At 42.7% G+C, this 12,584-nt stretch overlaps 1 protein-coding gene across 1 annotated transcript in view; it reads right to left on the bottom strand.

Moving 5' to 3' along the window:
- Positions 1 to 484: 484 nt before the first annotated feature.
- kif6 (kinesin family member 6) overlaps positions 485 to 12,584 on the bottom strand; it is a gene marked incomplete at both ends in the record, with an annotated part of 109,274 nt that continues 97,174 nt past the window's right edge. Inside the window, 3 exons of the mRNA XM_083791695.1 lie at positions 485 to 747; positions 1,499 to 1,667; positions 1,894 to 2,060. Coding sequence (XP_083647821.1) covers positions 485 to 747; positions 1,499 to 1,667; positions 1,894 to 2,060 — 599 coding nt within the window. The remainder of the gene's footprint in view (positions 748 to 1,498; positions 1,668 to 1,893; positions 2,061 to 12,584) is intronic.

The raw sequence follows: 12,584 nt of genomic DNA, 5'->3' as shown, positions 1-12,584 counted from the left end.
CGCTTGGTCTTGATGCTTCGTTTTACTTCCATGTTTTGTACAGTTCTTGTCTTAGGAAAAGCAGCCATTGCTGGACATTTTGGTAACATAGTCCATAGTGTTCCATTAGAGTGAATTGTTCCAGTTTATATCACAATATGTACAATACAATCTACAGTACATAGCAAATATCGTACAGTCTCGCTTTTAACTACATTATACACGATTTTCCACTGTAACGGGCCCAGGGTAAGGACAAAAACGTAGAAAATATGGATAATGGGGATAAAACGATTGTGATGCTGTATATTAATACATTTAGCTGGGTACCCCCTCAAGGACCCCCCCCCCCCCCCCCCCCCCCCCACACACACACACACACACACACACACACACACACAACACACACACGCCCGGAAGGTCCCCGGACCCCCACTTTGAAAACCAATGACCTAACTCTGCAGTATACACAGCAGATTCCCAGACGCGTCCCGGCACGCAGTCGTCAGATCTTGGACTGCACGGTGCCGCCGCCGGCGCTGCCTCCTCCTCCTCCCGACCTCCCGTCCTCCAGCTTGCTGGACGACGCGTCCTCGTCCTCGCCCTGCTTCCGGAAGCCGGCGGGGTGCCTCAGGCTCAGGCCCACGCAGTGCTCCACGATCCTGGCGCCCATGTTGAGGATCAGAGCCAGCCACGCCAGCGCGAAGATGATCCACACCCCGGCCAGGCTGCGGTACACCGAGATGTACTGCTTGTCCGGGTCCGTCCCTGGGGAGCAGGTTCACTTTTACTCACATTCTTTAGTGTACTTATTATTAGGCCTGACCTCAAAATTAAAAAAAAATTATCTTCTACATTTTCACGATTTAAAAAGAAAATAGCAGACCTACAAGCTCGCACGTAGTGCGCGCTATGAGCTTGCAGATCTGCTATTTTTCAATAGCTAAAGCATAACGTAATGCTAACACCAAAAGGGGTTCCCGCCCAAAATGGGTTAAGTAAATGCATCAATACCACCAAAACTTAAGTAAGTAAGTAGTAGTAAAAGTCGGATATTACATTTTTTATTTACAATTTTTTTACGTAATACTTCAAGTACCAAAAGGTTTAAAGTACTCATTACATGGAATGTCTCTTTTCATTTGATAGGTTTTCAAATGTACTATAATTAAATGTGTACATTTTTTTAAATCCTTTGAAAATAGCAGAAGATGAAAGAACGTCCTGTTACTGTAGGTCTCCGTTATTGTAACAGCAGAAAGCCTATCAAATCTGATCGTCTCTGATCTGATATCTTATCTTATGTTGGATTTCAACAGCGATGCATGATACAATATAAATTACGGATTGCTTTAATACATACTTACACTATACAAAACAATTAGAGTACAATGTCTAATATTACCACATCCGATTAAAAAGCCAATTTAATGTCGTGGCGTGTGACAAATTGTGAGCGCTCACACGGTCACAAGTGAATGCTATAGTTTTGCACCACATCACTATCAGCCACGCTCACCCACAACATAGTCTCCGAAGCCGATGGTGCTGAGGGTGATGAAGGCGTAATAGAAGCCCTCTCCATACGACCAGTCTTCCACATAGCTGAACACCAGCGGAGGAATAACCAGGAACAGCAGGCTGCCCGTGATGAGGAACAAGCTCACGGTCACCACCTCCACCGACTGCTGCTTGTGGGACAGGAATTCAGTGTTCATTTTGTCAACTGCCTTTTTTTCACTGACGAAACCTAAAAAAAAACTAAAAAAAAACCCTAAGCTATAAGATGACTAAAACTATATAACGGCAATTTCAGTTTGGTCATTGAATGCACACTATTCAGGCATACCTGGTGTGGGAGGAAGGAGACCATGCCCCTCTCCAGGCGTCCCAGGTGGAGGGTGAGACACATACCTGGTGTGGGAGGAAGGAGACCATGCCCCTCTCCAGGCGTCCCAGGTGGAGGGTGAGACACTTGCCCAGCTGGCTGAGGAAGGCCAGGTTCAGCGGGATCCCACACAGCGCGTAGAACACACAGAACACCTGGCCAGACACCGTGCTGGGCGACAGGTTGCCATAGCCTGCACGCCAAACACAATACACATTTACACACATAATCGTTTGTGGGTTCGAATGCAGTGCGGCGGCGGTGCATGCAACCGGCTTTGTAGGGGCATCCTGCATGCAAACACAATTATACCACAGGTCGTTTTGAGTGGGTTAAACCCGCACCATTCACCACCTAATCAAAACAAAGAATTCAGCTGCTCTGTTCTCCCAGAGCGCTAGCAAACTCGGTGGCTAGGCTAGTTAGTTTCTTTGGACATTTGTGGTCGTAGTGTCTACATCTGTCATTAAAAAAACATTTTTTTTTTCAGTGATTTTCTTAGTTTTAAGGGTAACTGTTGTATAATTGCAATATTACACTTGAGGGTGTGGTTTAAAGTGATTATTGCCACTTCAATGATGCTTGCGGAACTCGACTTCGTCTCGTTCCTGACCGCATCACTGTCGTGGCAATAATGACGTTAACCCACACCCTCTCGTGTAATATTGCTTAGTGGAGTGTTTGGTGGAGGGACGAAGGCTCTATACGTCCTCCCGGTGGGGGTCCCCCTCACCCACTATAAAACAATAATGTCCTCCCGGTGGGGTCCCCCTCACCCACTATAAAACAATAATGTCCTCCCGGTGGGGTCCCCCTCACCCACTATAAAACAATAATGTCCTCCCGGTGGGGTCCCCCTCACCCACTATAAAACAATAATGTCCTCCCGGTGGGGTCCCCCTCACCCACTATAAAACAAAATCCTAACTTTCACCAAACCAACCACAAGAATAAATAACAAAACCATAAAGATAAGAGTTAAAGGTACAGTAAAAGCCTAATTGATACATTGTCATTTGACAGTGTTGCTCGCTGAAACAAGCCGAGTTTCAACAAATTCAATTAATGTTTTTTGTTGACTTGACTTGTGAAGCAGTCAGGGTGACTATTATGCAAATAACATACTGTAGGTGCAAGTCTATTAGGATCAGCATAAAAGTGGCCTAACAACTGGCCCACTTGCAGGTCAAAAGTTTGACCTTACAAAGTCGAACTGAAACTTAGTCAGCATTAAATAGTTTTAGCATGGAACAAGTGCGTACTATAGGCGTAATTACTTCCTCTTTCTATCACATATCACATACAGTCTATGCACACCTATAGTTGTAACCACTGTGCCAGCAAAGAAAAATGAGCTGCTGAAGTCCCAGTTGCTGGGGTTGGTTGAGTTGCCAGATGGGTTCACTCCCTTCTCCCAGGCATCAAGAATCACCTGCACAATAAAAATAAAGATAAGATGTGAGTTAAAAACATTAAGGTCACCACACACACACACACACACACACACACACACACACACACACACACACACACACACACACACACACACACACACACACACACACACACACACACACACACACACACACACACACACAATCTTGCCGATACATGAAATTATTTTGGCAAACATACAAAATAAATATTGATTGAATAAGCCATGATGCCATCTTTTATTATGTGTGCACAGTAGGCCTATTCATAAAATCGATCCGACACATATTTTGTCATACAGTACTAATTCCAAGAACTTTATTAAGGACAAGCACAATCAATCATTGATACGTTCGATCCATTACGTCAGCACGTTGCCAGGTCAGACATGTTGGAACGCGAGGGGTGAGAGATGGGGTCAGGGCCTCACATTTAAACTCTTTCCATCTATGACAATAATAAAAACGAATATTAATATATGCAGTGACTAGTCACGTACCATGTACCAATGTACCATTCCGTGTATAATATCAAAAACTGTAATGAGCAACAAGACATCATAGGTTTCCAAAATGCATCTCAGAAACATCTAAAGACACACAGGAACGACAAGTTGAAGAGAGAGAGAGAGAGAGAGAGAGAGAGAGAGAGAGAGAGAGAGAGAGAGAGAGACCTGAACAAACTTCTCCAGGGCCTCTTTGTCCAGGCAGGTGTAGTTAGCCAGGAAGTTCAATTTCTCCAGCTGGAAGTGGTTGCGGTTGTTTCTCTCCGCCTCGCGCTCCAGTATCTGGAAGATGGTGGCCCCCACCAGCAGGTAGGTGAAATGGGCCAGAACCAGCAAGGCCGTCCAGCTCACTTTGACCCGAGCCACCTGCAACCCCGCCATCAACCAACAAGAAACCCGGGGGTATAGACTCGGTGGAGGAAAAGCAACAAACAAAAACAGTCGGTCTTCCGCGTCAGAAATTGGTCATGTAGTTCAGAAAGAACTAATGAAACAGAACCTGACATCTAGTTCCTCAAAGCTGTCTTCCATCGTTGCAGCTGGTTTTGGACCTCCTACAGCAGAACATACACTAAAGTTGCCAAAGCACCAGAGACAAATAAATTTGATGGGAATTCAGAAGCAGCTGACGTAAAAGCTCTCTGTTGTTTTTCTTTATGAACGTGATGCAGAGAAGAAGGCGCTGCTGTTGGGCAGAAAGTCGTCTCTGGATGGATTGGTACGTTACGTTGGTGAGACCGACCGAGTAAAAGAACCGTGGCTTAATCATCATCCTCTGATTGGTCAAAAAGAGGAGCACAGATGTTGGTCCTTGATTTATGGGTTGCCATGGCAATGATCAAACTTCCCCCACCACCACCACCCGCCTCCTTTCCATTAGGGTGTCATCCCCTAAGTGGACATATGCATTCAAACAGTCACACACATACACACACCAACACACAATTTCCACCATTTATCCATGCACTCGTGTCCACTAATAAGGAAGCAACATCTTGTCAGCAGAACAAAAGTTAATGTTTCACCTGACGCCATGCAGGCGTTCATTGAAGCATGCCTTTGGAATGGAACCTGCTCTCGGGGGAGGCCTGTTCACTAATAAGCAAGCTATTCAAATAATAGCAGGGAAGCAAAATATAGGTTTCACGAAATCCACATCCTATACGCTTTTAGAGAGATTATCATGGTAACATTTTGGCATATGAAACGTGATGTTGTTGTGGTTCAACTTGCAATCCTTATTTTAGTCCATATAAAACATAACTGTATACAGTGTTGGAAAGTGGTCTTCCTAATCTTTGATTGAGAAATCAAGACCATGTAGGACACCTGCCGATTGACTGAACGATAGATTTTGTCCTCCTGCGCGGGAGAGACCTGTGCTCATGTGGGTAACTTTGCATTTTCAAGAAACAATGACATGTCTCTTGGGTCTTAAGTGCTGAAAAGACAATATTCTAGTACTTGTATCTGTCATGTGCTTTCAGTAGCCAGGTCCCTGTCCAGTACAGGGGACAAGAAGTTGACCTTATGGAGTAAGTAAGTGAGACATTTTAATTGACTTTTCTGTCAGAATGTCAGACAAAATACTGTAGGCATGATTCTTGCCATATATTTGTACGGTAGCAACTCAATTAGCTCTCTCGTTACAAATGGATAAATTAACACTGCGGATGGGAGTCTAATCATCGGACGGCAGTGTGACAACAAGAAACGACAAGCTTTGATCTGGGCTAGTCATTGTTTCTCCAAGGCGACCTCAAGCTTGGATGCAAATCTCTCGAATCCTTCATCCGTCAAACAAATCCACACAGAGACATGCAAAGCTCCTTTGTTTACACCTGCATGTGCATGTGGATGGCGCCATGGCTAATGGCATGACACTCCCATCTGATTGGAAAACTACAGTATGTAATATGCATTTAGTGAAACATGCTCATTTGCTAGAGTGAAACAATTCATATTGAGCAAAACAGATTTTTAAGTTCAGGCCCTGCAATATTGGATACGTATACTGTAATAATATCAGCATTTTATAGATCATTTCAGATCATAAAACAGGACGTTGAATTTTTTATGAACCAAACCAGGTTTTGTAATGTTATACATTGTTAGAATCAACTTTGCTTGAATATATACATTTAGCCTATAGTATGTGCTAAAACATGATCATCAGGTATTATGATTATACTAGGACAAAGATTTTGTCAAAACAGTGTACAGAAAGTGTTAAAATTATGTTTTTATGTGGCCACACCCACCAGTTCATTAAGTATGCCTGGTTTGCCTGGTGGGTGGTGATCCACCTGAACGGAAGCCGCACCCACAGCTGTATGATAAATGGGGAGGGGTTAGGGGAGAGGATGAAATTGTGATGCCACTATTTCACTGTCATTTTGATTGGGCCTTTTGAGAAACCAAAAATACACAGGAAAGACATCTTTCAATATTCTAACCACACCTGGGCGTCTAGAGTAACGTTAACTCCATAGACACATACAAAAAAACACGGCAGTCCATCTTTAAGTCGGTGGGGGAGGGTACATTGGATTATTAATTCTGCAACAAATTGAGAAACCATTGAATATATTTGGAGTATAATATACTATATATAATATACGCCCACAATGTATACAATATATTATATTGTATACATCGTGGGCGTGGCTGTAAGGTGGAGGATTGCTGAATTAAGCAGTCACAATCACATCTGGCCTGAGAGTCCAACTTTAAATGGACTCAGAGCTGGGTGTGTCTGCAGCACCTGTTGTTGCTCCAGACCATAACCATTCAGAGAGAGAGCCACTGTCCGGACAGAAGAACACCTGCCCTCCCCTGTGTGAATTTCTGCTGTAGCTATAATACAGTATGGCCCTTCTCGCACCACACATACATTTCTGTATTGCTACTTGGAAAGATGTACCACTGAACCCCATATGGTTGGCGAAAGCTTTGCCCACCATACGGATGCTTTAACCCATTCTGACCTGAGATCAGATTCTAAAAAAATCTTCTACATCCTGACAGTTTTCTGAAAAAGCTATGTTTCTATGTCAGTCGTTCTTTGATTTTTCCAAAAATAGCAGACCTACAAGCTCGTAGCGCGCCACTCGGTGGCGCGCTATGAGCTTGTAGATCTGCTATTTTTCAATAGCTAAAGCATAACATAATGCTAACACCAAAAGGAGTTCCTGCCCAAAATGGGTTTTAAGTGGTCATATGTGTTTTGGGACCTGAAACCTTGGCTGTCGTCTGTCCTGCAACCGAGCCTGTTGCACCAACCCTTCATGCTGTATATCAGCTCACAGTGCATCGCAATGCGATAGGTTGTGAGCTTGTAGATCGTCTATTTTCTAAGAGTTTGAAGAATCTTGAGAAATTGTGACCATTTGTCTATGATTTTGGAAATAGTTTTAACATAAATCTTCTCTTATTGAAAATGGATAGGCCTATTATATTGCAGATCAAAAGCAGCATCAACTAGAAAAAGTGCCCTTCTGGGCACAGGTCTCCACCAGGATTCTTCCTCAGCCTAGTGGGAATATGCGTGCACAGTTTCATCGCAATGGGACGCTGCGTTGAGGAGTTGTGGCGATTTGTACAAAGCGGGCTACTCCTGAAAACTGTAGGAGCCAATCTTGGCCAATCAGGATGGAATATGAGAAATCAAACAAACCTGTCTTGATCACATGACTATGGAGATCATGTGTACCGATTTGCGTGCAATTTGGATAAAATCTGAAGGAGTAATAATAGAAAATGTGTTTTACATATGTCGGCCTCCTGGTGGCGCTATAAAGAGCAGATGTGAAAAATTCCAGACAAAGGTTTTTCCTTGGCCTCTAGGGAGTTGGCATACAAAGTTATCCACAGATCCGTGCAGTTAGAGGTAAAAACTTGAGGCTGAGTTGAAATTGTTCATGTGGCATTTCGTCCTCGGCCTAGTGGGAATGTGGGTGCACAATTTCACGGAAATCACGCAATGTGTTCATGATTTGCAGCATTTTGTTTGAAACTGAGCACTCCTGTGAACTTTGGAAGCCAATCTTAAAGGTATATTCAGTGATTTCACTTAATTCAAATATCACTTATTTTTTTGTTTTGTTGTGATAATCCTCTCTACTATAGAGTGTGCTGACCATATAAGGAGTTCCTCCCTGTCCCCAGTTAACCCCTGGGGGTCAAAAAACCTTAGGTTTCGATTTTGACTCTCTATCCTGATTGGACGAAAGGCTGGGTCCCACAGCCAAAAACGAAACCTAAGGTTTTTTGAGTGAAATCACTGAATATACCTTTAACCAATCAGGATGGAGTGTGAGAAATCTGAAAGACCGGTTTCGTTGAATGGCTCTAGAGAGACTGTGTACCAATTTGCGTGATGTTTGGACAAAATCTGTAGGTGTACTGTGCAAAAACTTGTTTTGCACAAAGCGGCCTCCTGGTGGCACTATAACAGGCCGTTCTGGAAAGTTTGGGGCAGAGGTTCATCGTTGGCATCCAGGGAGTGTGTGTGCAAAATTTGGCATCGACCGGGTTACACATTTATTGCTTTTGACGTAATATTCTGTAATTTAAAATCCAACCGTTGTCTGCTTCCGACGGAATTCTTCCTCAATTAATGTACTTTATCGACAGCTGAAAATCACCTTTCAACACTGACCCGGTTGTCAGGCAACGCCTTCGTCATTCCCAGCACAAGGAAACGTGCGCGTGGCTATAATCTCTGAAACTACGAGTGCTGTATATGGTGATCATCATCCATCCGAGGTTGACATGTGATTTGTGATTTTTTTTTAAATAACATCGCTCCCGACATATTACAGTTTCTGGCAAAAGATAAGCAGCGTGAGCTACTGCTAAAACCCGCCGGTTTCTTACAATGGAGGTCTGAACGAGGAACCCGGATTTGACAACATGGCAATCTCCCCCATTCTGCGCGGCACAGCTGACTGGCCTCTATCGCCACCCTGTGGCAGTCAATTGGTTTAACTTATTGTTTGATTTTCCGTAAATGAATGCCCTACTTGACCACACTACGGCATCACACAAAATCATCAAAAGTAGCAGAAACACCCCTTTTGGTGTTAGCATTATGTTATGCTTCAGCTATTGAAAAATAGCAGATCTACAAGCTCATAGCGCACGAGCTTGTAGGTATGCTATCTTTGAAAAATCGAAGAACGAATCGAAGAAACATAGCTTTTTCAGAAAACTGTCAGGATTTAGAAGACATTTTTAGAATCTGATCTCAGGTCAGCAGAAGTGCGGTGTGCGAAGTAAGAGTTTTGGACATGCCGGTAGGCTACTGTATGAGAGAAGATATCCATGTTTGCTTTGTACTGATATTAGTTTCTGTGAATGAATGCTGTAGATAGGCTACTTCTGTAAAGTGAAAATGGTAAAGTGTGTCTGTGGGTTTAAAACAATATTGAATCAACGAAAAGTATTAACATTATGACTGTGAACTACTGTACATTATTTTTTTTCTTTTTCCTGAAAAGTAACCGTTTTGGATATACAAGGTTTCTGCCAAACAGAGACAATACTATAATACTGTAATCCAGGGCACTGTATAGAAAATGTACACACAAACTTAATATTAAATTAGCCTATTTAAATCTCTTTCCCAATACACTGCTAAACAATGTGTGCGTTTGTCACAATAATGAACATCTTTTTCCTACACAATAACTTACATTTCTTCCATAGCGGGAAGAAATGTATTTTCTTATATTATTTGTAATAAATGCGTTGTGAATTGTGATGTCAAAATGTGGAAAGAACACTTAAAAAGTAATTCCGGTTGGAGGTCGTTTGGTGGTGAATCTCCTGAGACAACATTTGCTCAGATCAAACGGCCGGTTGTGTCTGTGATTTATGCTGCTGACCGCTACGTCACTCCACGCATGGTCACACGCGCACACGCCAAGTTACAGGGGCTCACCCTTTCTTAAAACGTCAGTACAGTAAGCCATATTGTGCAGAAAGCCCACGCATTCATCTTTTTGTAGCATTTCAAGAAGTTTAAGGTGTCAAAAGGTGTGTGACTTACTTGTACAGAGCAGTGATCATGTTCTCCAAATCTCTCTCAGTCTGGTATGGAAACTGCTTAGCTGATGACAGGAAGGATCTTAATAAGGTAATACAAGCAGCATCAAAAAACGTTAGTCAAAATTCTCCAAGCGTCTGTTGGACTGAATTCTGCATGGGTTTTCAGGTCAAAAGGGCTCAGCCCATTGGGATTACTATTATTTTTTGAGGGGAGCCAGCCCCTCCTATAAACAGTGTCGATTCTGTCTTAACACAAACATTAAATGCCATTGACAATGAATGGAGAATTTACGTCATGTGTTTGAGCAAATCGGCTGTATGTATGTCGGTGGAAACCCTTGGCCAATAAGGGACCACCATTCTTTGTGACGTAACTAAGGTATGTTTAAAGGTTGGTATAAGGTCAATAATTGATTATATAGCGCCCCTCACTTCACACGGGTGTGGTTTTTATTTTAATATAAGGAACAAACACTGAGGGAAATCCCAAGGAAGAAATTGGCCTCATGGTGGTGCTATAAGAGGCTGCGTCACATAACTCAATGCAATCAAAACGTTTTGTCTCTGGAGTCCTTGGTTCATTACACAACATCTCATTTAGCCCATTTCGGGCTATATTATATTATATTATATTTCGGCCCATTTGGGCGGCAGTGGCTCAGGGTGACCGCAGTTCGAACCCGGGCTCCCCCAGAGTTAGTGTCGAAGTGTCCTTGAGCAAGACTCTGAACCCCTAATTGCTCCCAATGTGCAGGTTGGTGCCTTGCATGGTTTCCTCCGGCATCGGTGTGTGAATGTGTGATTTAATGGGTAAATGTAATGCACAATCTTACTGCACAATCTTACTATATAAATGCACCATTTACCATTTATTTTAGCATGACTTTATTATTATTTAGTGTTTTCTTCAAAACACTTTTTGCTACTATACACATTTTGTCCAAAACTCACACAAATCGGTACAGTACACAACTACACATTATCTATGTAGTCATGTGATCAGTCATATTCTTTTCATATTCATTCATATTCCATTCCGTCTGCTTGGATTGACGCCCTGAGGGCGAGGGCGCGCTGAAACAACAGAGATTCTTAGTATGGCACAGTTAAGAAGCAGGAGTTAAACTACTAAGTTGGTGTCCGTGAGGTCAGGTCAGATGTAGAGTTGCTGGCCGGCTCCATATATGCAGATCTAGCTGACGTACCAGTTCTCTCCATATAGGGCTAGCCAGGGTTTGATGAGGTCAGTGTCATGAGTGGACTGACGGGAAATGCAGGTTTTCATAGTAAACTGTGACCTTAATTATAATGAATTAGTATGTGAGAGAGACAATATCCTTTGTTTGGCACCACACTCGTACTGATGTCTGCGCCATCATCCTGTCCTCGTGGGACTGAGGACGGGCCTGCCGACCCAGGAAGCGGACGAAGATTCGAGGACTTGACACATGAGCAGTAAAGACGCAGTGTTCATCTCTCTCTCCGAGTAAAAGGTACAAATGTAACCGAATGGACCATTCGTACATCTCTCGGAGTTACGTAAGTAGATAAATGTACACAGACAATTTGACGGTGTGCTAGGAGGATATCAACTTGCATCGCCATGAGCCGGACCTGAAACACAAAACATGTTCCGTTTGAATGAAACGTTCAATACAACAAAACGGGATCAGAGAAGAAAGGCACAGTTGCCGTGTTTAAATGGTTTCCCTACTTGCCCATTTGATGACCTGAAAATCAAATAGAAAGATAGTCTTTATACTGTATTCTTGATCTCCAATAGCAGAATAACATTATGAATGTAATTGTTACATTTAATGTGGAAGTAAAAATGTTCATCTCTTCCATTTTACTCGCTGTTTCTCTGTACCATATTGAATCTTAATCTAGTCTATGCAGGCAGATGATGAGATGATTTCGACACATTTGTTGATGACATGTATTGTGTTCATCTTTTATACTACTGTATGTTGATGAATTGAATACATAGGACCACAATGGAAACAAGTCCCCATATGCAGGACCTTTTTGTGTTATCCTTTTAAAGATTTTTTTTTTTTTTGCTTTTCTGCCTTCATTGATAGTATGAAGTGAAGATACACAGGAAGGGGGCAGAGAGAAGGGAAGAGGCATGCAGCAAAGGTCGTCATGAACGGGACTCGAACACGCGACGCGCTGTCAGGCCAGAGCCTATATTGTGGCATGCGCCTGGACCACTTGGCCAGCGGGCGCCCCCATTTTGTGTTATCCTTTTAGCCTTAATGCCTGACTGTCAATGTACCATGGGCTGTTTACATTTCTGACTAAAAGAAGTATTCAATCAATCAAAAGCCTGCCTGCTTGTCTGTTTGGTCACCAGACCTCAGTATGTCTGGCTATCTTTACTGTGTAGTGGCAAACCACAGCATATATACAGTAGCAGCAGCAGCTAAAGACAGCCAATTACACTCCACTGTGTGCCAAAGTCAGCATGGGTCAAAGGAGAGAAACAATTACACAACACAATTACAATTTGCTGTAGGTATTATTAAGCAAAAGTGTTTGATTCTTTTCCGTTCCCAGCTGTACATTTGCATGTATTCTATCTTCGGCTGAGTTGGGGCTATGATCTAAATGTGTGGGCGTGAAGTTCACGGCAGTTGTGGAAAAAGTACTCACATTTTATTTTAAGTTAAAGTATCAATACTGCAATGTAGAAATACCTGTGGAATTCAAAATGTACTTTAG

Source organism: Protomyctophum parallelum (assembly GCF_964188405.1).
Source record: "Protomyctophum parallelum genome assembly, chromosome: 20".
NCBI lineage: Eukaryota > Metazoa > Chordata > Actinopteri > Myctophiformes > Myctophidae > Protomyctophum > Protomyctophum parallelum.
The sequence above is the reverse complement of the archived record's forward strand: the minus strand, read 5'-3'. Positions and strand labels throughout refer to the sequence as shown.